This window comes from Pteropus medius, unplaced genomic scaffold (assembly GCF_902729225.1).
Source record: "Pteropus medius unplaced genomic scaffold, Ma_sr-lr_union100, whole genome shotgun sequence".
Taxonomy (NCBI): Eukaryota; Metazoa; Chordata; class Mammalia; order Chiroptera; family Pteropodidae; genus Pteropus; species Pteropus medius.
Genome location: NW_024356249.1, coordinates 3,965,696 through 3,990,252, shown reverse-complemented (window position 1 = coordinate 3,990,252; position 24,557 = coordinate 3,965,696). Strand labels below are relative to the sequence as shown.

The window sequence follows — 24,557 nt, the reverse complement described above, 5'->3', positions numbered from 1 at the left end:
TACAGATCAAGCCAATGAAAAGGAAAACTATTTCTTTGGGCAGAGACTTAAGGATATACCTGCAATTTATTTTTCTTAAAACCTAGTACCAAAGGCTAGGTTTTAACAATAATAAAGGATAGGATATCATTATCAACACTTCAGCCCCATTTCTGTGTCTGAGTTTAACATTATTAGCATCTAACACAGTGTAGCTCTGCAAGCACTTATTTTCCTGTAAACATAGCAAAGCTTTGAATCATAAACAAAACTGGACAACAAAGAAATCCATGTTAAAAATAAAATCATCATCTTTCAGCCTAATATTCCCCTGGCATCCAAATCTTCGAATTTAGAAGACAGAGAGTGAACTCGTTTATAAGTCCAGACCCCTAGGGACGCAGGAGTCGTCACTATGTGCTTATGAAAGCTAATGAATTCAGGGATTCACATCTAAAGTGTTGCTCAGCAGTTCTTTAGATATGGCCACTCACAGTCTTGTTCTTTTATTGACTTTCAAACTTTCTCCTCTCTTCCTGGACACAGGTACCCACCTTTCACCACTGTTAGCTAGCAGGCTTGCTTCTTATATCACTGAGTAAATAAAGTAATCAGAATAGAACTGCAGCTTCTCCCTAGTACCCAAGCCCGCAATCCACCTGCCTCTGCACCCACCCTTCTGCCTGTCCTCTCTGTACTCTGGAGACCCCACCCCCGCCCCTGCTGTGCATGAGATCCCATCCCACCCACTCAGAGGCATGCAGTTGGACCTCTCTCTCCGGAACCATGTACTCCCTCTCCAGTGGACTGGTTCCGTCAGCACATACACATCAGCATGCACAGCTGCACTATCTCACAGACTAGAAAAAGGAGTCCTCTCTTGATCCTACATCGCTTTTTGGGCATCATCTCACTTCCTTCCTCCCCTTTCCGGTTTAAAACCTCAAAGAAGCAATCCCTGGGGGAAACACTTCCTTTGCTCCCGTTTGCACTTGAACCCACTCTGTTCACCTTCGCCTTTTTCACTCTACGACTTCCTGTGAGGTTACTAATAACAACCTCTACCGAAATCCAATACCAATTTTTAGAGTGCGCCCTGGAGCATTTCTCACAGTTGTCACCCCTTTTATAAAACATTTTTCTTCTCTCGGTTTCCAACCAACACGCTCTCCTTTTCTTTCTAGCTCACTCTGTGCTTCTTCTGGTCTCCTTTGGGTCCTCTATGTATCCCTTCCCTCTGTTTACCAACTTGCTGAGGCCAAAACCTTAGAGGGAGGCATTCTTGGACGACTCTTTCTCTTACAGAGTACAGCTAATCCATCATCTGATCCTACTGGCATTACCTTCAAAACAGAGCCAGAATCCAACTGTTCCTCCCTAATTCTGCTACTCCTGCCACCTACTTCCATCTCTCATTTAGAATATCATATGTGCCTTGTGTCTGGTGACCTTATTTGCACCTTTGCGACTCAACCATCCCTTCTCCACTCAGCAGCTAGAATTATTCAGAATAAACGCAGGCACGTTACTAAACATCTTTTCATATAATTCCAGTATCTTCTCATTACACTCTGAATAAAATCCAAAGCCCTCTGCATGGCCTACAAACCCTTGCCACATGCTGGCCCCTTCCGACAAGTTCAATATTATTCCCAACCCTGCTCCACCCAACCAACCAGGTTCCAGACACATGAACTTCCTTGTTGTTCATTAACCAGTCCAAGGATGCTTGCGTCACAGGGCCCCAGCACTCGCTGCTCCCCTGTCTGGGGACATGCTTCCCCCCAGAAATCCACATGTGCTCTCCTTCTTTACTCTTAGGTCTCTATTTATACGTCATCTCTTCAGAAAGTCCTTCCCTGATCGCTTTGTCAAAGCCGGAATCCTGTGTCACGCTTTTGCTTTATTTCCTTGATAGCACTTACCGCTCTATTGTCTTATTCAGTGGTCTACCTCTCCCACTGGAATATAAGCTTTATGAGGGCGAGCACTTTTTAGTACTCCCGTCACTTGAAATAGTACCGGAAATATGGTAAGTGGTCAAATATTTGTTGAATTTAGGACTAGATCATTTATTTGGGGGTGGAGGGAGGTCCAAAAACAGAAAATGTCCAACGATCCAGAGTATGGTAAATTAAGGTAAAGTCAGTTTAAATATAAAACAGCGTTTGAAATGGGATTGTGAAAGATTAACAAACAAATGTGCTATTAAAAGCTATTTTATATAAAAAAGTGAGAACTACTGCTTCGAAGAAATAGAGAGCATAGTGATAAAATAACTATTCAGATTGCCAGGCCCTTGGACAGTTTCCTTAAGCTTTCTGTGTCTCAGTTGCTCTGTAGGTAAAACAGGGATGACATGTTACTGCAGAGATGCCGAGAGAATAAAATTATAGTACATAACGTGTATCGAAGGATGAAGGTATTTCCTAACTCACAGGAGTGTGTTGACTCTTCTTATTTTATTTATTATTACATTTTTAATAAAAATAAATATAAAATACAGACAAAAGATGGAGAAGAACAGTAAAAGACACTCTGGGTAAGTGTCGACTTGTGAAAATAGGAATCGACATGAACAAACTCACAAAGGGATGGGCAGTGCCCGTCAGGGGGACAGACTGACATCACTTAACTCAGATTTCAAAACGGAACTCCAACCCCCACCAAATGCAGGCCTAACCGCTACTGAACAGCATGGCCGTCAACTTGTTAAATGAGGGGGAAAGATTCCATTTTAGATGAAGCAATTGATGGAAATAAATCTGTGTTTCTAGCAAACTCATGAAGCAAAATGCACTTGCAAGATTTTCCAATGCTCGCACTAATCATAACGAGTGATGCTGAGGTTTTAAAAACTTTACCAGGGAAACATGTCAGGAGAAAAAAATTTAAAGATTCCTATAGGGCTAAGGATTTATTATAATATAGTTCATTCTTAGGAAATACCTAGTTTAACCACTGCATAGAGCCGATAAGGAACGGAAACCTGAAGAGGATAAATGCATCGCCCAAGGTCATGCAACTAATTAGAGGTTAGATTAGCTTTTCTCAATCTGCTTACATATTCCACCCATTGCTTTAGTTATTTAAATGATGTACTCTAGGAAAATAGGTCCATACTGTTTCCATAGTCCTAGCTTGGTCCTCATTGTGTGAGAAAAAAGCTCCAGCACATTTGGGACTATTTCTGTCTTCGTATTTTTTTTCCCACCACTATTTGCTCAGAGTAAGCACCCAATATACGTGTATCGAATAATGATATTGTAATGTTAGATTCCTAGTTTAATCTTTCACTGCCCTAGCATATAGTGTGGTATCTCACATAGAATCAATACGAATCTATCATTTTTGGAAGCACGGATGCATTGATGAGTGAATGGCTCCACAATTTTTACATATTTATTAAACTGAGGTCAAGTATGGAAACTGGAAACAATGGAAAATCCAGTGATCCACCTTCCCTCAGTATGAAAATGGGCTTGACTTAGTGACTCACTCACAAAGAAGAGCATAGGAAAAGAAAAAAAAAATAGTAACATTACAGTAGAGAAACCTAGCAAACATAACCTTAACAAGTGATCAGGCTACTGTCACCGTGTCTCAATCCCAGACAGGATGAGACAAAAAGCATACATTACGTCCACGGTATTCTTTCCCAAAACCCACAGCTCCAGTTTAATTAACATAACAGAGAAAGCCAGATTAGGGATATTCTACAAGATACCTGGCCAGTATTTCTCAAGACCATCAAGGTCATAAAAAAGAAAAAAAAGAAAAGAAAAAGAAATACTGAGACACTGTCACAGACCAGAGAAGACTTAGGGGACATGCCAACCCAATGCAATGTGATGTCTTGGATTGGATTCTGGAGTAGAGAATTCAGAGTTTAGTTAATAGTAATATAAAGCAATATCAGTTTCATTGGTAATATAATATCAACGATAATGCAAAATGTTTAACAATGGGGAAAACTGGGTGAGGAGTATACAGAAATACTCAGTAGTATCTTAGCAACTTCTCTGTAAATCTCAATTTATTCCAAAATAAAAAGCTTTTCTTTTAAAAAATTCAGCAATGGACACCAGATGACACAATTATGAGACTGTATTAAAACTTCAGAAAGGGAATTTGCTGATATGCGGCTAGATCGCCAAGGGTGAGCATTCAGTGTTTACTTGTTTCATAGGCTTAAATATCTTGACAGCAGTCTCTTTACTAGAAGACACAAAAGAAAATGGAATGATTACTTATAGTTCCTTCCTTTAATCTTTCTGTGATATTTATCAGTGTTTTAGTTTCTATTTTTGAATGTGAGAAAGTGAGCTGAAGGGTGGTAGTTTGTGCACCTTGAAGTGAGAGCTACGTGTATAAGAGATCAGCTGCTCTGAACTTGACTTTGGACCTGAGATTGAAGGGCGGTGTGACAGCAGTGTGTCTTTAGCAACAGCAGCCACAACAATCATAGCAACTATTCTTGGAGAGCATGCGAATGTGCCAGACTTTGCTCCAGGGGTTTCATATACAAGATTACATTTAACCGACGAGGTTGCAATTATATTCTCATTTTAGAGATGAGAGATTTGTTCATCAGAGAAATTAATTACTTTGTCAAGGTTGCAACTGAGATTCAAACACAAACGTTTCTGACTCTTCCACTAAGTCAGTAAACAAAAGACAGGGAAATTCCATTAATGAGACATTATGTATTATACATTATATAGAGATTTATTATAAGTATCCAGACAAAATCCATTATACTGAGCTAGTATATATAAAAGGGTTGTTGAATGCTATATTTGTTATACAACAAATGTTAGTCCCCTTCTACCTTTATAGGATCCATCTGTTTCCAATTAATCCTAGCCTGGTTTTTGCTTTTTACCTTAAGCTCTAGACTTATATGAATTATCACAGCAATTCAAAAGTGCAGAGTAAGCTAATGCCAGAAGCAAACTTTAGCCAGCTTATATGGGATAGAGTTAAATCCTGGCCAGTATCAAGTTATTCTAGATATAAAAATACATATCACATATCAATAAAACTCTTTCAAATTAGAAATATAATAGACTATATCAGAGAAAGGGAAGAATTCTCACCTCTCTATCCTTCTTTATTAGTTCTTACGGTCGGACTAATAATAAAATTAATACAAGGCTAGATTAACAGGAGAAAAACCAATGTAATACATGTGCATGAGTGGTAATAATATGACGTTCAGATCATAAAATGAGGCTGAAATGATGGAAGTAGACATTTATACTTTTTAGACAAAGAAACAATAAATTAGTGAAGAATTGACAGAACAAGAAAAGTTAGTGTTATTAGAAAGGAATCTAAGCAAGGATTGGGTATTTATTAGTGAGGAATCTAAACACAATGTGGGCTTGGGTAGTAAATTAATAAAGAGGCAATAAGGTTTGTTTATGCAGACTCTTTTGCTCTGGATTCTTTAATTCTAATGACGTAGGAATTCTCCACCTGCAGGTGTAGGGAGGCCACCTTTCCCCTGGAAGATTTATCTCCCATTTTGAGGGGGGCAGAGAGAAGTCAATGTTCTTGCCCTGGCAGTTTCTTAAGTAAGTAACTTAACTCAAAATAATAAGTTTGCCATTGTGGGATATTGCGGTGCAGGTTGTCTTGGGCCCTGACAACTATATATTGCATGCTTTATTATGGGCTCATTTATATTCTTCATTTGGATTACATAAGAGTGAGTTTCTGCTGTCATTATAGATTTACTTTAAGAAATTTTTTTTAACATGGCCACTTTCTCTTTATAGTCTACCTTTTAAGTTAAATAGACTTTCCTCCCTTGGACATCATAACCATTATCATGAGAGTTAATAATTCATAAATCCAGTTAATAAGACTTTAACTACTTTAAGTAAGTCTAAAACTTACCAGCAAGAGCTGAAGAAGAGATCAGCAAAGACTAACCCCTTTAGTACTATTATTTTACGGGGAATGTCTCCAGGTGAGCTAGAGCTAAATGAAAGGGGAATGGAAAGTATTTGAAATAGCAGAGCCGTCTTTTTCTATGTAAAAATAAACAAGACAATTAAAAGGGCTGCCATCCTGTAATTATCAAGAAGTCCTGCCTTACAGACGGAAGCAGGGCTTTGTCAGACAACAAACATTTGATCTGTAATCTAATATGAATAATGATCCAGACACACGAGTAAGATTCTATTAAACAGTGATGGCAAACAGCCCATGCTGCCTGGATGAAGCACTTGGTGCAACATCAAAAAAGGGACCTAATTTTTCTAAAACCCAGTAATGCAGTACTGTTCTAGTTTGGACTTTGATCAATAGATAAGTGACCTAAGAGGATCACTTTCTTCTTTCTTCTGGGATGCAGGTCAGAGTACATTCCTAGCATCCCTTTTATCTAGGTATGTTTTATGCATTTCATTTAATTAGTGCTTCTGAAATAACAAATCTATTTTGGCATGTATACCATACATGGGCGTGACCGGAGTTTTGCCTTCATAATCAATTTGAGCTCTGCCAGCCTTCCCATGAATCTGTGGTCAGTTGAAAGTTGGAGCTGAGCAAAAGAGTGAGGGTAAGAAATAATAATCCAAAGGACAAACTTTCTTGAGCAACTACAGGTGAGAAGCATCATCACCATCTATTAAAAGTAGAATGACTGAGTTGGCCACCTTTACTTCGAATTAATTTTTTTTTTTTTCTTCAAACTCAAATCTTTAAGATGAGATAATTCCTTGTTTCCCTCTTTGAGGGTTTCTTTGTTCTTTTGGGTATGGAAGACAATGGTGAAATTTATTGGATTTATATTTATATCGTTACCTCCTCCAATTTGATATGGGAAATTTCTTCACAAAGAAGTTATCCCATAAGATATGATGGGTAAAGCATCTGCCAGGAAATGTTATCCTCCTGCAAAAATGCAAATCACAACGTCCGCTGGCAATGGTGGACGGATAATGCACAGGAAAGATAGATCGCTGAAATCCACAGATAAGCCTCAAATCTCATTTCGGCCCCAAATTCCTAATGCTTCTCCACTCTCAACTGACTTTCTTCAGAGTTGATGGTAAGCTGCAAATATCACTAACACGAGATCCGTTCTCTTTTCCTAGTTTTCAAAAATTGTGAGCTATTAGTTTAGAAGTTTGAAACGAGAAAGAACATAATACACTATTCTTTATAATTAGTAACCTCTAAAAGTCAGTTTCATTGACATCGTAGCTACACCTCCCATTGCAAACATATATGTCCATCACGCTATGAGCTAAATTAGATTTTCTGCTAGTCTGTACTTATAAGGTCATTTACATTAGAAAATATAATGTCATCTACGGAGGGAGAAAAGCAGAGGTTTTCTGCTTTTTGCTACTCTTCCACCTCGAACTTTCCTGCCAAAGGAAATGAGAGTGAAGGACAAAGTGTTAAGGCTGGGGAGAAACTAAAGGGTATGGATGTTTACGGGGGAAAAACCAAGAGTGTTGAGGGAGCCAAAGCAGCAGAGAGAACGGAAGAAGCTGTCATTTCCCACAGAATTCCCTGGTGGGCTCAGGGACTGGACAGCCGCCGAAACGGATCTTGACTCACTGCCGTCTCCAGATCTGAAGGTCCATGTGCCCACCCCCAAGACTGTCCCTGGATTTCAGGATTTCCATCCACTGAACCCCACTCCAGATCACAGGTCCAAGAATCGGAGCTTGAAAGTCATCATCCCAGGAACGCATCCCTTCCTCCATTCCTGCCAGTTTCACCAATCTGCATCTTCTACAATTCCAGGCAGACCCACGCATAAAGCCAGTGTGGAGCCTTAGTTCATACACCTCTGGTTCTGTATGAAATGCCTGTCTATCGGTGTCCCTGCCTGCACCCTTGGACAATGGCCCTGACCTTCTCCGACTTTATTGCACTTGACTATTGGCCCTTGCAATTATGAAGGAGACTGGGACCCTAATATTTAACACACCTGCAGTCTTAACATCTCCTGGCCTACTCTACCCAGTTATCTCATATATCATAACATAGACAGGGATCTAAAATAGTGACTGGAATGTAAAAAGTGCCCAATAAATACTGAATGGCATGTGGGTAAACTACAAATCTGTTCTGTATTTAAAGAAGTATGTGGAAAATATGCACATCGAGAAATAATTCACGTTGACTCAATTTAAGATTTCAGAAACAATGGTGCCTCATCATCAATGAATGCCATTTATCATGACATTTGAGTATTCCGAGGGCCATTCCTTGACATCATACGATCACAGAATAGCTAGAAGTGTTGGACATGTCTTCACAGATGACTTTGTCACAGCTGCATGAAGAATAAGGACAGTATTTGGTTCTGCCAGCTCCAGGGAGAGACAAATGCTGTCTCAAGAGTTTTCTAGCTATTACTATACCATGTGATGCCACCAACTTTACCTTCTACTTTCTCACTTTAGGTAAACCCGAGACTAAAGTGTTAATAAACCAAGAGATCCTAACTTGGCATCTTGAGCAGAATAATTTTGTTTGGCTGCTTTCCTTTTCCAGTTCCATTTTCTCCAGCCCACATATCATCACTTGGGTTTCCCACGTTACTACCCTTCCCTTCGTTTCTCTAACCATAGTTTTTAGACACAAGACGAATCTATCCATCCAACCAAGGAGGATCAAGAAGCCAATGATAGGCCGATCACATGAAATCAATCAGTCACTTCCCACTTACAAGCTTCCCGGAGCTTCTCTTTGTCGTAGTGGAATCCTTCGTAATCTTGCAAACTGATTTTGTTCACCCGGATCCTCAGGCGGTCTGGGACAGACTGGGGACTGCAAAACAAGAACCGCGAAGTCAGACATGGATAAGAGAGTGGCACTGGGGGTCATGCGCCTGGCGGGGCTAACGGTGACTTCCTCTCCTCATGCGTGGAAGAGGAAGTTCACATTCGAACCAGAACTGTGGGCTCTTTACCAGACTACAGCAATTATCTGGAGAACATTTCCCCAGAAGCCTCAAGATTCTGACATTTAGGTAAGAACAAGGAAATAAGCGGAGAAAGCTTCTGGAGACCATTCATATCGTAGTTGCTATTAACTTATTAAAAATTCTAATATGATTATATGTTTAGTTCCACAATAAATTACATGCAGTGAGAAGTGTCACAGAGCTATAAAGAAATACGCCATGACAGCCAAACATGGTGGCTTGGCCCTCAGAGGAGACAGAAAAACTATAAAAAGCAGACCAAGAATCCAGAAAACACAGGGCTGAGGATGAATTAGCTCTCTACACCCCAAAAGTCTCTGTGAGCCCTTCTCAGGCAGAACATGTTACAATAAACACTGACTGTGATGGTGCCTGTGAACACCCAAAATGAAGAAAAAAAACTTAGATTTGCATAATGTACTTTCTTTAGGAAGGGAATGAAGTATGTAATTCCTTTCAAAAGAATTCAATCCAAACTCATTCAGAATATTAAATAATAACAGGGGTAGTACCAAACTCTCTGAAGCATCCTGTTCGTTTTCACAATGTCTTTACACCTGGATGCTCTTAAGTAATATTTTTAAAATAGTTTAATTATGGGCATTAGTTGAGTAAAACAATTTAATTTTCATCATCACCACTATGGGTCAACACATTTCTTCAAATTATTAATATAACACAATCCCCACTCAGATTTCTCACACTCAGATTTCATTGGCTCAGAGAATTTTCTCAAATAAAGGATTGCTTCTCTTTTCTTATATTATGAGATAAAAGTCACCATTGACCATAGCAGAGAGAATGGCCTCACTCCTCAATTCATTTCAGGGAAGGAAGGAAGGGAGGGAGGGAGAGAGGGAGGGAGGGAAGAAAGAAAAAAATGATGACTAGAAGGACAATAAAATATTGTCAAGATACTGCTTCTCCCACTTGAACACACACGCCCACACATGTGCATTTAATTTCATTGCAGCTCTGGAAGAGGGAGAGAAAAAAAATAATGTAATCTAATTCTCTTGTCTCAAACCTCATTTTAGGGCCAAGTATATTAACTTCTTCCACATAGACTCCCACTCTACTCATCCCCCAAATAACGATTATACATCCAACCACATGCTCCTTTATATTATACGGTGCCAAAAATCCCATGGATTTGATGGCAAAGTCACAGAGCTTAGATTAACAGAGTCAGATGATCTCTATATGGCACTCAGATTCTTTTCTTTATCAATAAACCATCAACAGGGGTGTGGTTAAGTAAACCGTGGTATATTCAAACAAGAGAAAGCTGGGCAAATATTACAAATGAGTATGTAGATCTACACTTATGTAGAGGGAAGTCTGACTACAACATACTCTTAAGTGAAAAAAGTTATGGAAAATTATCTATGGCATAATCTCCTCATGTCAACTGTGAAACCTTGGAGTCTGTATATGTAGAGAAATGTCTGGAGACAGAGTTTAACAAGCTGGTCCCAAGTGGCTATCTACACATGATGGGATTTCAAGATTCTTTTACATTGAGTATCAATGTTTTTAGAAAAATAATGTAATTATTTGAAAAGTATGTTAATATGTAAATAAGGATAAGAGTAAAAATAGGAATTATAGCAGTGTTAGGTATAAGATGTGAGTAGATAGGAAAGAATTTCAGCGATTAACAGTGACCGTGACAATAATTATATCAAATGCTTATCCCAAAACTAAGAAGAGTCCAATCTTTTTATTTTCAAGTTTACCCCGGTGACCTGCATAGACTGTAATTAGCAAATATTTTCCTGCAAGCATAGCGGATAATAGAGTAACTGAATCCATAGGATATAGTGAGCTATCACACTCTGTAATGGGAGCCTAGGAGGAGAGAGGTTGAAAGATCTCTCCTTGAATGATAATTGAGATGACAGCAGATCTACTAATAGTGAGCTCTGGTCTCCTCCAGTGGCCTGGAGGTATCAAGACTAAGCCTGGCTACAGCAGTAGCAGTATAGTGGGAAATAAGATTCATAGAATGACTGCAGACCAGTTACTGTACCCTCTCCTCCAGGGAGCTCCTCATTGGCTAACCAGTGAGTACCCCCTTCCTCAAATCCATCAATGCCCGCTCGATGTCCACACATTTCTACCTCCCAGCTTCTCATCTGTGCCCACCACATACTGCTGCCTCCTGAACCATGGCCTCCCACCTGACCTACAGGTGGCAGGCGCACCATGGACGTACAACAGGAACTGTCATGGGAACAGAACTTTTGGATTCCAAATGAATTCACACATTATCTCACTTCATCCCCAGAATGACCAGCTAAACAAGATGGAAGAAAATGAAGACTCTCACTAGCCATCCGCCTTCTGCCTTCCACCACATCCCCTATCCTGCTCTCAGCCCTCCATCTTCTGCCAACAATGCACCCCACCTTCCCACCAGCATCGGGTAGCTCAATCCCAGTTTTCTAACTGTGGCACCTCGTGTTTGGCCTGCCGTCAAATGTTGCCCCGGATGAGGCCCACCCACAAATTTCAGAGCATCAATCATACAGCCCGTGACGGAAAACCCCTTTGAATAGTGTAAGCCTGGTGTAAACAGTAGCTATGGGAGGCAGCTCAGTGAAGTGAGAGCTCAGACTCCAAGTCAGATCACCTGGATCTGAAGTACTGTTCTTCCATTTAGCAGTTAATCAGGAAACTGTGCTTCAGTTTCTTCAGGGGTAAAGGGATAATAACAGTATTTGCCAGGATTATCATAGGGATATTGTAAGAATCAAATGAGTCAGTACAGGTGATGTGCTTAGAAAAAAAATTGTCTGGCACATTGTAAGTACCCAACAGATATTATCTGTTATCAGTATAATTATTATTCCGAAGAGTCCTGTCCTAGATAAGGTTCTGCCTAATAAACCATAGCATCTGCTAACGGCAGGTGTTGGGAGAAGTTTAAGGCACATACAGGAAACCTCCCCAGACATGCTGACAAGCTGCTGGGTTTTCGCTGGGGGAGTATCATCTAGCCTGGCTGGTGTCATGATTCTCTTGCATCTTCTCCCACCTGGTATTTTACGGGCCAATCGATAACATGAAAATAGACAACTAGGACATGGAAGAGGAAAAGTACACTAAGATGAAATAAAAGCCAAGTCATTCAGTCGAGTCCCTTTATGTCAAAATATATTAGTGTCTCATTAATGGCTGACTGGAAGTAGAGAATGACAAAGGTGTTCTTTGGAGTCCGGGGAATAGCTCTGCCATTAGCTTTCTAAAATTAAATTTTGCCAAGAAAGTTAGTAGAGCATAGAGGAGACTAATAACCTGGGTAAAAATAAATTTACCTCTGCGCCAACATCTACCAAAAGCTATTCTTATACTGATTTAAGCTCTATATTAGGGGTTCTGAAGCTGACTTCATGGAACCTCTCAAGGATCCCAAAGGAACTCAGCAATCTGTGAACTACCTTTGAAAGTGGGCAGTGACCTTAACCTGTCACCTTCCCACTCATTTCCTCTGAAACATCGAGATTGAGCTCCTTGTACAGAGTGGAAGTTCATGGCTATGAACTCAACTTCCAATTGCCCCCCGTGATGATTTTCTTGAGAAGTGCAAGAGCACCTCTTGTTCAAGGCACTCACATGGGCCTCCAAAATCTCCAGACCACCAGTTCCCTGTCCATATTAGGTACGCCTGTCCCCCCGAGGTGTTGGGGGAGGAAGGGGGAGTGCCTTCGAGACAACTTCCTGAACACTCACTGCTATTCATGCCAATAGCTCTTATAAAAATTGGCCCCTCATGGACTTTCAATCCATTAGGGTCAAGTTCCTCTCCTATGCCTTCAAACTTCATTCTTTCAACCAATTTCTTTACTAAACATTGCTTCTCTCACACTGATTACAGACTCCTCTCATTTCAATCTCTTCCACATGGGCACTCTTCATGGATGAAGGGGATGAGCTGGGTGATTTTGTTCCCCAGGGTCACTTCCAGCCAACTGACACCACATAATTTTCTCTTCTCACTGGAAACATTAATCATCTTGGAATAATACCCCTTAATGTTAAGACAATACAGCACAGATCACAAAGCAGGATGTAGAGTCAGAAAAATTTTAGTTTTACAAACAGAGACTCAGGGATGTGGACTAGTGGTTACCAGAGGGTAGGGGGTAGGGGAGAAGGGGGAGGTAGGCAGGGTAAAGGGGATCAAATATATGGTAGCTGAAGGAAACTGGACTCTGGGTGGTAATCATACAATAGAATATATAGATGTCAAATTATAATGTACGCCCCAAAATTATATAATTGTATTAACCAATGTTACCCCAATAAACTTAAAAAAAAAGAAAAATTTTAGTTTCAATCCGACCTCTGATAATTAATGTGTTTGATATTGTAAACTCTGAAGTTATCTTCTCTAAAGCATTTTCTCATCTGAAAATGATACTGATAATAAGAATGTAGTGAGCATGAATGAGAAGACACACGGAAGGCAGTTAACACATTCCCGATAGGGAGTAAGCGCTCAAAGATGTGTTATTGTTGTTGTTGTGTTACTATTACTAACATCCTGATGTTTCCACAAGCCCCATATTGTTTTATTCTATCCTGGATAAAAACATCACAGCAGAAACCAGAGTCCCAGCTCTAAATAGTAGTTAGTAGATCTCAGCCCTCAGCAGGATGAGATTCTGCTGACGTGGCTAAGGTAACAAGATTTGGAATTAGATAGCCATTGATAATCTGTTGGATGAGAATGCAAGTTTACAAGATATTCTCCTGAAAGATATTAAGAATATAAATCTTAATTCATGTTACAAGAGATCCTTAAAGTTATATCATTATTGTACATTTTCTTCTTGTAAATGTCCTGTTTTCATTAATAGTCTTTAAATAGTTCAGTGCAAGACCTGCCCTTAAAACATTCACTACGTAGACACATTGATTTTTATGACGAAATTATATATATATAACCAAGCACTTGTCTTTCACATATAAAGGGATTTCCTTTGCAAGGCAGAAAGGCATCACGACTCTATCTGCCTTTCTCCCTTGAGGCCTGATTTAATGATAGTAGTAATAAGTTGCTTTCATTTCTTTTCAGCAATGGAAATGTGAGATTCTACCCAATCTTAACCTAGATATAATAAAGTATGTTTCTAACTAATCTTAAATACAATTCATTTGAACTGGACCTTATTTTATGCATGGACTTTGATTAAAATATTAATTTCGAATGTGAATTCATGGCATGGAAGACTATTTTTTCCTCCTTCTCGCATCTCCAGCACCTAAAATAGAGCCTGACATGTGTTGTTTACAATAACTATTTTTGGACAAATAAATAAATGCAAGAAAGTCATGGCCCTGAGCCTTTAGCACAGTTTGCCATCAGAGCGTCTCTAAGCTGCTCACAGGAGGCCTTTCTCTGGAAAACCCTGATTTCGCTGTCCATTTCCCCTTAGATCTGGAGGGAAATCCAAGTTGGATTATGTTCTCTCTATTCCTTGCATCGTATCTCCAGCAGGATCCCAAATAAAAAGAAAGAGAAAGAACAAAGGGTAGATGTCCTTTCCAGGAAAGTACATAAACCAGTTCAGGACTGCCTGTTCTTCACTTAAATAACAGTGAACCAGAAACATCTACCACCACATCCTTTAAACAGCTATCAAACCGGGCTTTATTTAGAAATAATTATAATCAATGGCTTCTTTTAGCAACTTTCTAGAAAATGCTGTAATTTACCCTGGGACGTTTTCAAACTGCCACTAACAATAACCTATCCAAAAATACATCCAAGTGGGCCTCTTCACATTGAATAATAAAACCAAATTGAAGCGAGGCTTCTGAACAGAGATTTAAAATGGATTTTTAACACCTGCCGAGTTCAGATAAAACTTAATAATTTTATTGCCTCCCGCCTAGATGACAGAACCATGCCTCAGGAATTTGAAATAAGTTGCAAAGAAGTTTTTGAATTTGGAACCAAGGATAAAAACCAAAGTCACATCGGCAGCAGTCAATCATAAGCTCCACTGTCCGACTTGTGTTTCTAGAGAAAGTACATCTAAAGGTGAATCGTTTTTTGATAGAAGTTGAGTAAGTTCTCAGCTCCCTAACAATCCATTTGTGAGGTGGCTGATATGTCATAGCTTACAAATTATTTGCGACAGCAATCCCCTCCTGATCTCCAACGACATAATGGATTTAAAGCATTAGCGGATTGGGAGAGATGTTAGAATTTATCTAACTCAATATTTGCTATCCCATCTGATTCTATAATCTTCTATGATTGCATCTTCAAACAGCTGTTCAGTCTCTACTTGATCCTCATCTCCTAGTGAGGTACAGAATAGACGTAGCCTATTCTTTGTTTCGACTGCTCTAAGCATTTGTAAATTCTTCCTAAAGAATCTAAACCCATTTCTCTCTCTCTTCCTCTCTCTCTCCTTTCTTCTCTCCCCTCTCTCCTCCTTCCTCTCTCTCTCTCTCCTTCTCTCTCCATAGCTTCTACTTCTTGGCCCGTCTTCTATTATTTGGGTCAGAATTAGGTTTTCTGTCACTGAGACAATCAGCCACAGGCACTAATGGCAAAAGAACGTAAGCTTTAAGCACCAGAACTAGACACATGTCAAAGAAACACTGGCTGACTTCATGGCTAATAGATTTTAAAATAGGATATAAGTATCAGAGAGCAAAAACCATTTAGGCCATTGATTGAAACAAAGCATAATTCTGAAATTTTCCGAAGATTTTCAGTTACACGCTGACATGCTGGGGCACCATGTTCCTAGTATTTAAAGGAGCAGCAAAGAGGAAGCACTAGTCGTGGCTTCTTCAGTCGGTGGCATTGTGAAGCGACTCGCCTCAGCTTGATCAATATTTCAAATTCTCCCGACCACCCATTTCTCTTTAGGGGCAGTGAATTTCATAGTATTTATTGATTCCAATACATTTTTTTTTTTTTTTTTTAAGCCGTTCATGGACTCACAGCTTCCTCTCCCTCCGGTCACGGTCTCTTGTCTTTCTCCTCTCCTTTTATTCTCAGTTCTCGCCTTAATCCCCCCTCCACAGCAGCATTCCCCACGCTGGTGAACTCCCTGCTCCTGGAAACTCTTTCTTCTTGGATTTCAGTTCAAAACATTCTCCTGAGCTCTCAACTAAATTTCCATCTGCTCCTTCTCTCTCTCCCCTGCAGTTCATCCTCTTCTAAATATCTTTCGAATACGTGTGCTTCTTTACTCAATCCACTGAAAACCACACAGACCAAGCTACTGTCATCTCACACCCACACTAAACTGTACTCTGCTTCCAGTCGCGCCCTCATCGCACTGCCAACTGAGCCGTCACTGTGAAACAGAAATGTGATTCTGACATGATGATTTTTGTCCCTCCCCCCGCCCCATCATCACGAGCTTTCGAGAACAGGATGCAGAGTTATGTATGCCTATCTTTACGTCTCCCACAATCTATACCAACCACAAAGCTCTGAACATGTGTTAAGCTGCTGTTTCCCATGTGGACTTATGATCTTTTCAAGGAGAAAAATTATTTTTCATGACAACTGACTACATTTTTTATCAAACCCAAACATGTGTGATGCATAAGGTACATCACTGGCCAGAATGGGATCACTCAACAGACTCTGGTTCAAAGGAAAAATTGATTCCCATTACAAAACCAGCAAAAAAGAAATAATTTCAATGCTCATGCATTATCATTGAATATGCATAATTATGTTATTGCTGTGCTATCTTCATGTATGGAGTTGATTCTCTGGCTTGCTTCATATGAATGAAAAAAGAATTTTTTAATGTACTTATCATTAGATACCATTCAGAGATTTAAAGCTCATGAAAGTAGTCTACTGCTCTAATATTTGCTAAATTGGTAACTAGGGTGACAATCTTTTAGAAAAAAAAGTCTTATAGAATAGGAGTTTTAGACCTTAAGTTCCCACTTACACTTTTTTTTTGCTCTTTTAAGCTTAAAGAGTATTAAAATTGGACAAAAAAAATCATGATGAAAGGCAAAGGAAGTATCGCAGGAAATAAAGAAGAATGAAAATTAGAGGTAGAGGGAACATGCATTTTTGTAGCAGAGTTTGACAAATTCGAATTGCTAGGATAAAGAACAGTTAAGAACAGTTGGAGTGGGGACAAGTAAAAAACCCGAGCCCTGTCTTTCATCACACCAAATCATTTCCACTTTATAAAGTAAGTCCATGTAATAGGGTTTCCTGGTTATTAAAAATGACTAAAAATGCCATCAGGAAACACTAACACGAGCTACTTTTAGTATTGTAGCTGCAATGGCATGGAGAATTCTTTTGCTGTTCCGATGGTATAGAGGATCATCAATCACTGCCTCCACGAGGTAAGGAACCATTGGGCTTGAACCAATGAGAAATGATAGGACAATGTTATTCCCAAGCCACCTAAATGACTTCAGATCTTACGTGCTCAGAAAGAAATTCTTTTTTATTTCAGGTTTCAATCTCTATATATCAAACAAAGAGAAAACTTCACATTTGCTATTTAAAATGCTAAAATTCTCTGCTTGGGTTTATAATCACAAGCTGTTATAATATCCTGATCTTATTTGCAACTGATAAAGAAACTGACTTTCTTTGCTGGAAAGGAGACTGGAATAAGTGTTGGGATTTGTGCAGTTTAAAAAGTGTTATTTCGTGGAAGACAAAACTTGTGGCTTTTCATATATATCAGTAAGGATGCTGATTTGGCTTAAATCTAGTGGTATATTTGTTCATCTTCTAGTAATTCTAAACGCTTTGATGAATCAAGTGCTGGCATTTGAGTGGGTGTCTATGCATAACATTAAAACAATATTTTACCAAAAAGAAAACCCTAGAGTACATGTAATTAAAATTATTTTTTAACACTTCACTTATAAATCTAGAATTTAGAATTTTTATAAGTAAAAATAACCAAACAAAGCAGCAGGCAAAATGCACGAATCAATAATGGAGTGAAAATAAATACGGCTATCTATTAAGGTCGAGAAATGTTGTAACCCCAATTTGAGAAAGAATTGAATGTATGAATTACAAGATGTGTCCTATTGAAAAGCTACTAAGTGAATTGTAAGAGAATAGCTCTGCGGCCATAGGAAACATCCTCAGTAAGGTGAGAATTCCATGTTTTGTTTTATATCAAGGAAACTGGCCTGACAATAAATGGCATTCCATAAGAAATATTGCCTTCAGTGGTTTTAGCTTTCTATATAAAACATTTTATAAAAGGAACACATACTTCCTAAAATCTGGGTATTAGAGATAGTATTGGCAAAGTCATTTTTTCTCAGTAGGTCATCAGTATTTTACCCTATTATGTTTTGACTCTTATTTTTTTTTCCTCCAGGTTGACAATGGCTTGCCAAGGTCTGGAATACTCGGTGGTACTACATCTGGCTCTGGAGAGAGATGTGGCATCACGACTCTCCAATTCTCCTATTCATCAGCAAACAGCTGGTGGAAAGCTAAGACTCCACTCGTAGCACGGATGTGTTCCCACTACCCAGTGTTTCCTTGTCAGAAACCCAAGGAGAACGAATCAGAGAGTCCATTAAAACGGGGTTCCCCACCCCCCAGGGCATGGACCGGTACTGTTTCATGGCCTGTTAGGAACTTAGCTACAGACACAGCAGGAGGTGAGTGGTGGGAGAACAAGCAAAGCTTTATCTGTATCTGCAGCCGCTCCCCAGTGCTAGCATCACCGCCTCAGCTCCACCTCAGATCATCAGGCATCAGGTTCTCATAGGAGCACCGGTCCCTGGTGCCAAAAAGGCTGGGGACCACTGCTCTAAACCCAATTCTCCTTTCCATCTCAGGAATTTAGCCAATTAGGTGGAAACTTTCATTACCTTTATCTACTTTTTGACCCGATGGCTAAAGGATTATTTTTTGAACCATTCTTCTTGTCAGTGTAAGAATGGACAGAATAAAGACACGTTGCTAGAACAGAACTTGTGAAAACTGTGTGGCAATTCTATCACTACAACAATTACTAATCAACAAAAATAACTTTGTAAAATTTGATAGAAAACTTGAGAAAAAAATTCCTTATGATATACTTTGAGTGGTAGACTAACAAATTATTTGGATGAGAAAGGATAAACAAACACAAAATAACTGGTTAAAACATTAACTAGTTAACATTTGAGTACTACCAATACTAAAAGGAAATAACGAAAGAAGGAAGGAAAAGAATGGTTTCTATTGAGAACTTTCATAACAGAATGTGAACATACTTTGGGGTACTTTTGCTGGTCACATCTCTTTCTCTCCCTTCACTTACTGTATTGAAGTAGATCACATCTCTAGCAAGGGCAGTATTCTAACATATTCATAGGCCAAGAACCTTCCTTCAAGGAAACATGTAATTATTTTACTTTGCCTGGACAACAAAAGACCATCAAACCAAAAGATTCATTTATTTATGTCTCAATTAGAGGAGATAAATCACCTCTCTTGAGAGCAGTAGAATCTAAATGAGTCAGAAAAATAAAATATAAAATAAAATAATTACAGTTATCTATAAATATAAAGCTGGAAAGCTTTGGCCTTTTTGTCTCATTTGTAATGCTACTTTCATTTCAGTCAAATATCTTAGCTACAACTTTGGAACTTGCTGAATTCAGTTTTAGAATTTTGTTTTCTGACACTAAATGCGATGACGAATTCTGGAGATTAATTAAATCTAGCAACAACAAGTATTTTCTTTTTATGCCTTAAAAAAGCACTCTTTTTTCATTTCACATGTTTCAGGGTATTACAAAAGACCAAGAAAACTCATTGCATTGGTACAAATAAATTGAAGTTCTCCCACAAATGAAATGTACATTGCAATTTATTAAATTTATTACCACCTCAGCAAAGCACTTCAAAATAAACATCTCTTGGAACGCTCTAGATTTCTTTGTTATAATATGTTCTTCTTACTCTATGGCAGAATATAATATTAGTTATTATTGCACTACTAGAGTAAAAACTAAAATGTGTCATTTTTTTCTCTCTGAATGCAGTAAATAAATCCATTAATAGCATTGTAGTTGTCGTGGTTTATCCGGAGATATAAATAACTACTTTCTAAAAGTATTTAGTTTTGTTTTTGTTTTCCTGGGTGGAGAGTCCATTTGTAAATAAGTCTTTTATTCATAAACACTAGCAAACTTACTCATTTTCCTTTCTTTTTATAGTTTGTATTTCTATAGTTGATTTTATTATAACAACATTTTAGGAATTCAGATCCAAACAGAAATTTAAAATTCATATTGTTCAACCCACTTATTTTACAGAAAAATGAATTTGGATACAGACAAGTCCACAACCTTACCGAACCCATATAATTAGAATGAGAATCTGCTATAAATAAAAGAGCAATGTCCTTCAGCCCCTCTTATCCCATTTAATAGAAAAGACAAAGCAAATAAACTATATCAATATAAATAATGTACATGAAGTTCAATCTTCGGATAGTTGTTGGTAGGAAAAAACCTAAAATTCGTATTTACTGGGATGATGCTGTTATGGGCTTGGTTGTGTTCCCCCAAATCCACATTCTGTAGTCCTAACCCCCAGGGCCTCAGAACAGTACTAGATTTGGAGATGGGGTCTTTAAAGGGTAATTAAGTGAAACCGAGGTCATACGGGTGGACCCTAATCTAACTGGACTGGTATCCTCATAGGAAGAAGAGATTAGAACACAGACAGAAGGAAGACAATGTGAAGACGCAGGAAGATGATGGCCATCTACAAGCCAAAGAGAGAGGCTTCAAAAGAAATCGACCTTGCCACCTTGATCTCAGACTTGTGGCTCCCAGAACTGTGAGGAAATAAAGTTCTATTGTTTAAGCCACTTTGTCTGTGGTAGTTTACTATGGCAGCCACAGCAAATTAATACAAGTGCCTACTAACCAGATGCACTGAGAGAACTAACTCATTTTGTTTTAGTCTTGACATTATTGTTGATTTAAAAAAAAAAAATGTAGAATAGAAGAATGAGAGGAATCTAATTTTTCACTTTTCAAAATTTCAACCTGGCTTGGAAATTTCTGCTGGCTTGATATAGCTGTTCAGAATATTCAGGCCCTAATTTCTACCTCTTCTACTAAAAGTCAAGATACAGTTTAAAATAGTATAAAAAATTGTTCTTGTGCTTATCAAATTAATATTATTTCTAAGAGCAGATTTTTCAAATTTAATTTTTTAATTTATTGCAATATCAGATGATGTATTATTGAATTGTACACTTGAAACCTATATAATTTTATTAACCCGTCACCCGATAAATTTAATTTAAAAATTTCTGTTTGATTAAACACACGAAAATTCTGAATTTATTTCTCTTGGGTCTTGCCCAATAATCTGGCGCATATCCTGTACCCAAACTTCCTGCTCACATCTCCTCACCCCGAGGCCAACTCATGCGACAGTCCCCTTACGCCCTGCACCTCAAGTCAACAACACTTGCGTACATATCACTTCACTTTTGAAGTGACCTTCCACTATTCCAGAAGTGCTGACTCATAAGACTGGTTCTACACCTACGTACACATGAATAATTCACCTCTAAAAATAAATTTTAAAAGCAAAGAGATATAATTTTAAATGGTGATGGAGTCTTAAATGGATTATGCCTTTACATAACTGCACCAGATTCTGCGATCTGTGTTTGCCTTTGCAAAGAGAACTCAGGCACCACACATCATCCACTGTAGACGTGAGCAGGACCCTTCCTGACAAGTCTCCTTCACAGACCAAATACCATTCCTAACAATTCTAGAAGACTCTCTAAGTTCTTTAGCTGCACTAGAATTTATTTTTAACTGGAGTCTGTCATTCAGACATTTCTCTTATAATCACTTGAACTGCAAACCTATAATACCAGAGATTTACATATTTGAAACACTAAAAATTGAATTATTATTCATCTCCACCCTGTTTTAAAAAGCTGGAAAGTTTACATAATATGATTTGATTAAAATATATAAATCGCATATATGAAAATAAATATATACACATACAGGAAAATAACCAGAAATTATACTGACACTAGGGTTCAGGGTCGTAAATGCTATCTTCAAAGCAGATAGCACTGGGGGTTAAATTTATTCACTTTACAGCATATGATCTTAGGCAAGCTTTCTAACATTTCTTATTCTCAGTCTTCTCATCTGTGGAATGGAAATAATAGTGATTGCTACCACATACAGTGCTAACATTAGGGTGTTAAAGTGGATCAGAACTCAGTGTGCTAAGCATCATGTCAAACCAGATTATTTCTCTGCTAAATGAAAAAAATCCACGAAGGTTCTTGCTTAGAGCAAGGTGAGACACTAAGTGTACCAAGGTGGTGTCTGGCCCCTCGATCGATACTAGGGATAAAGAATGACCTCGTCATGTCCCATGGCAAGTCTTGCTTACTTCGTGTCTTGGTCCCTTTCTCTTTAAGTCACTAGACCCCTCTGGCTATCTGGGTGGGAACAGCACGATAGAGTGAGGAAACTCTTGGGTGGAACTCACAGAGCATAGGGAGGAAAACAGCCATTATCCGAGACGCAGCCTGGGCACAAGTTTGGACATCGGTGTGATGAAACCCGAGGAGCTCTCCCTTACTTTTCTTTGGACTTTTCAACTTTGGGTGTCTGATTTATGAAATCGGCAGAGAGGAGTGGCGTAAAAAGAAAGGAAAGCATGACACTTGGGCCTGATTAAAGTCAAGAAACTGCAGACAGTGGAAAGTGAAATCACCAGGAAGATAACCTAGAAAATGTAGCTGGGGAAGGGGAAGAGAAGATGAAAGATGTGTGAAGCTTAGCAGTTTCTGCTGCTTTTCAGAAATCCTGATGCTAACTCTGAGATTGAGCAAATGATTTTTCTTTCGATCTCATGGATTTAGCAATTCTCTACCGTTCCTTTAAAAACATGAACTTTATTTTTTGCTTTCTTCCCTCTTTATAGAAATAATTCATGTTTATTGAAATCAATCAGAAAATACAGAAAGCCAATAAAAAACAGTATCTAAAGTCCTACCACTCAGAAATGACCACTCGGGGATACAATAATAATAATAAAGCATTAACCACAAATATATTCTCCATTATTTTGAATGCTCAGGTTCTTTTGGCATCCTCACAATTGGTTTTGGGGTCCAGGAACTATGACACAAAAATTATAATCCGTGAATCAGGATCTGGACAGATTTCTGCCCCACACATGAAGCTCTCTTCCGGGAAGGGTGGGGGCCCAGGAGAGACAATCACCTTGGAGTTTTTGTGAAGGTTTGTGTGTTAGCTACCAAAGGCTTAATTTGTTTTTGTTTTGTTTTTTGTTTGTTTGTTTTTATTTTTTTTAAGTGAGGCAACCTTTGGTTGACCTCACAGATTGCAAGGACCTTGTCAGCTTACAATCCCTTATTTTTTATGCCTACAGCACCTGGTCTTCCTAGATGGTCTCTCATCCAAGTACTAACCAGGCCTGACCCTGCTTAGCTCCCGAGATCAGACGGGATCGGGCTTGTTCGGGGTGGCGTGGCCGTAGACTCTTAATTCATTTTGAAGCAAACCCTGTCTGATGGCTCTTCTTGGCTATTTTACAGGTAAATGTCATAGTTTACAAAGGTGTACCTATAAATTTCTACTTTGGCAATGTTTTTGCTACTCCCTAACAGAGTCCAGGGTATGGTAGAGTGGAGTTTAAAGGAAGAAGAAAGGAAAAGAAAAAGGATTCTAAATAAAGCAGATCAAGTCTTACTTTCTAATTAAAGGGCCAGTACTAAATAAAGAAAATAAACAGACTTTTTATAGCATATTGCACAAATGCAAGAAAATGTTAAAACCTCTGATGTGACTAGTTAGAAAACAGAATTAGAGAAATTTTAGAAAGCACTTCCAAGGATGTGCTAGTTTACCTCTCTGGGCAGCATGCAAATGTCAAAAATGTCAAACTACCTATGACAAATTTCTGTTTTCTTCAGTATGAAGATTGAAGATTGAAGATACCTTGGTCGTTTCTCAACAACAACATTCTTAAACTCAACCCAAAATAGAACCATTAAAAAACAGACATGTCAAAAAATATTTCTTTCCCTTAGTGAAATTCCCCTTCTTCTTGGAACAAAAATTTAGTTAATTTCATCCTTTACCAAGAAGCATTCAGTTATCAAAAAGCAATTTTAGAATCTGAATTATATTCAGCGTATGGTCAAATATGACAACTCACACTTTTTCATGGATCTGTGCCTAACTCTGCCTTCCCTGAAGTAATAAACAAATCCACACAATTTAGCATTGGGAAACGTCTTGTTATGTTCAAATTGTAACCGCCGTGTAAGCTGGTATAATACATTTAACATACGTTGGTTGTAGTTCAAGATACAGCATTTTCTCTATAGAGTTGTTTTGCTGAGTTCAGCTTTGGCAATCTCTGATTAAGGGTGTTGGGTAGGAAGGGGCTATGGTGTGACGGTACTTTGATTTAAAAGGCAACAGAGAAATTCTGATTCTGGGTGAGGTGGGTAAGCATGCATCATTCTTTCTCCTCCAATGAATGCAGTTATAAAAAAATAATAACAAAATAAAAGCTAAATGAGCTCATGTGCATAAAATGCTAAGACCACTG

At 38.6% G+C, this 24,557-nt stretch overlaps 1 protein-coding gene and 1 pseudogene across 1 annotated transcript in view; both read right to left on the bottom strand.

Moving 5' to 3' along the window:
- The window catches only part of DGKI (diacylglycerol kinase iota), a 375,451-nt gene that overhangs the window by 103,406 nt on the left and 247,488 nt on the right, over positions 1-24,557 (bottom strand). The window contains exon 21 of the mRNA XM_039860746.1: positions 8,681-8,781. Coding sequence (XP_039716680.1) covers positions 8,681-8,781 — 101 coding nt within the window. The remainder of the gene's footprint in view (positions 1-8,680; positions 8,782-24,557) is intronic.
- Positions 23,361-23,479, bottom strand: LOC120601286 (uncharacterized; annotated as a pseudogene).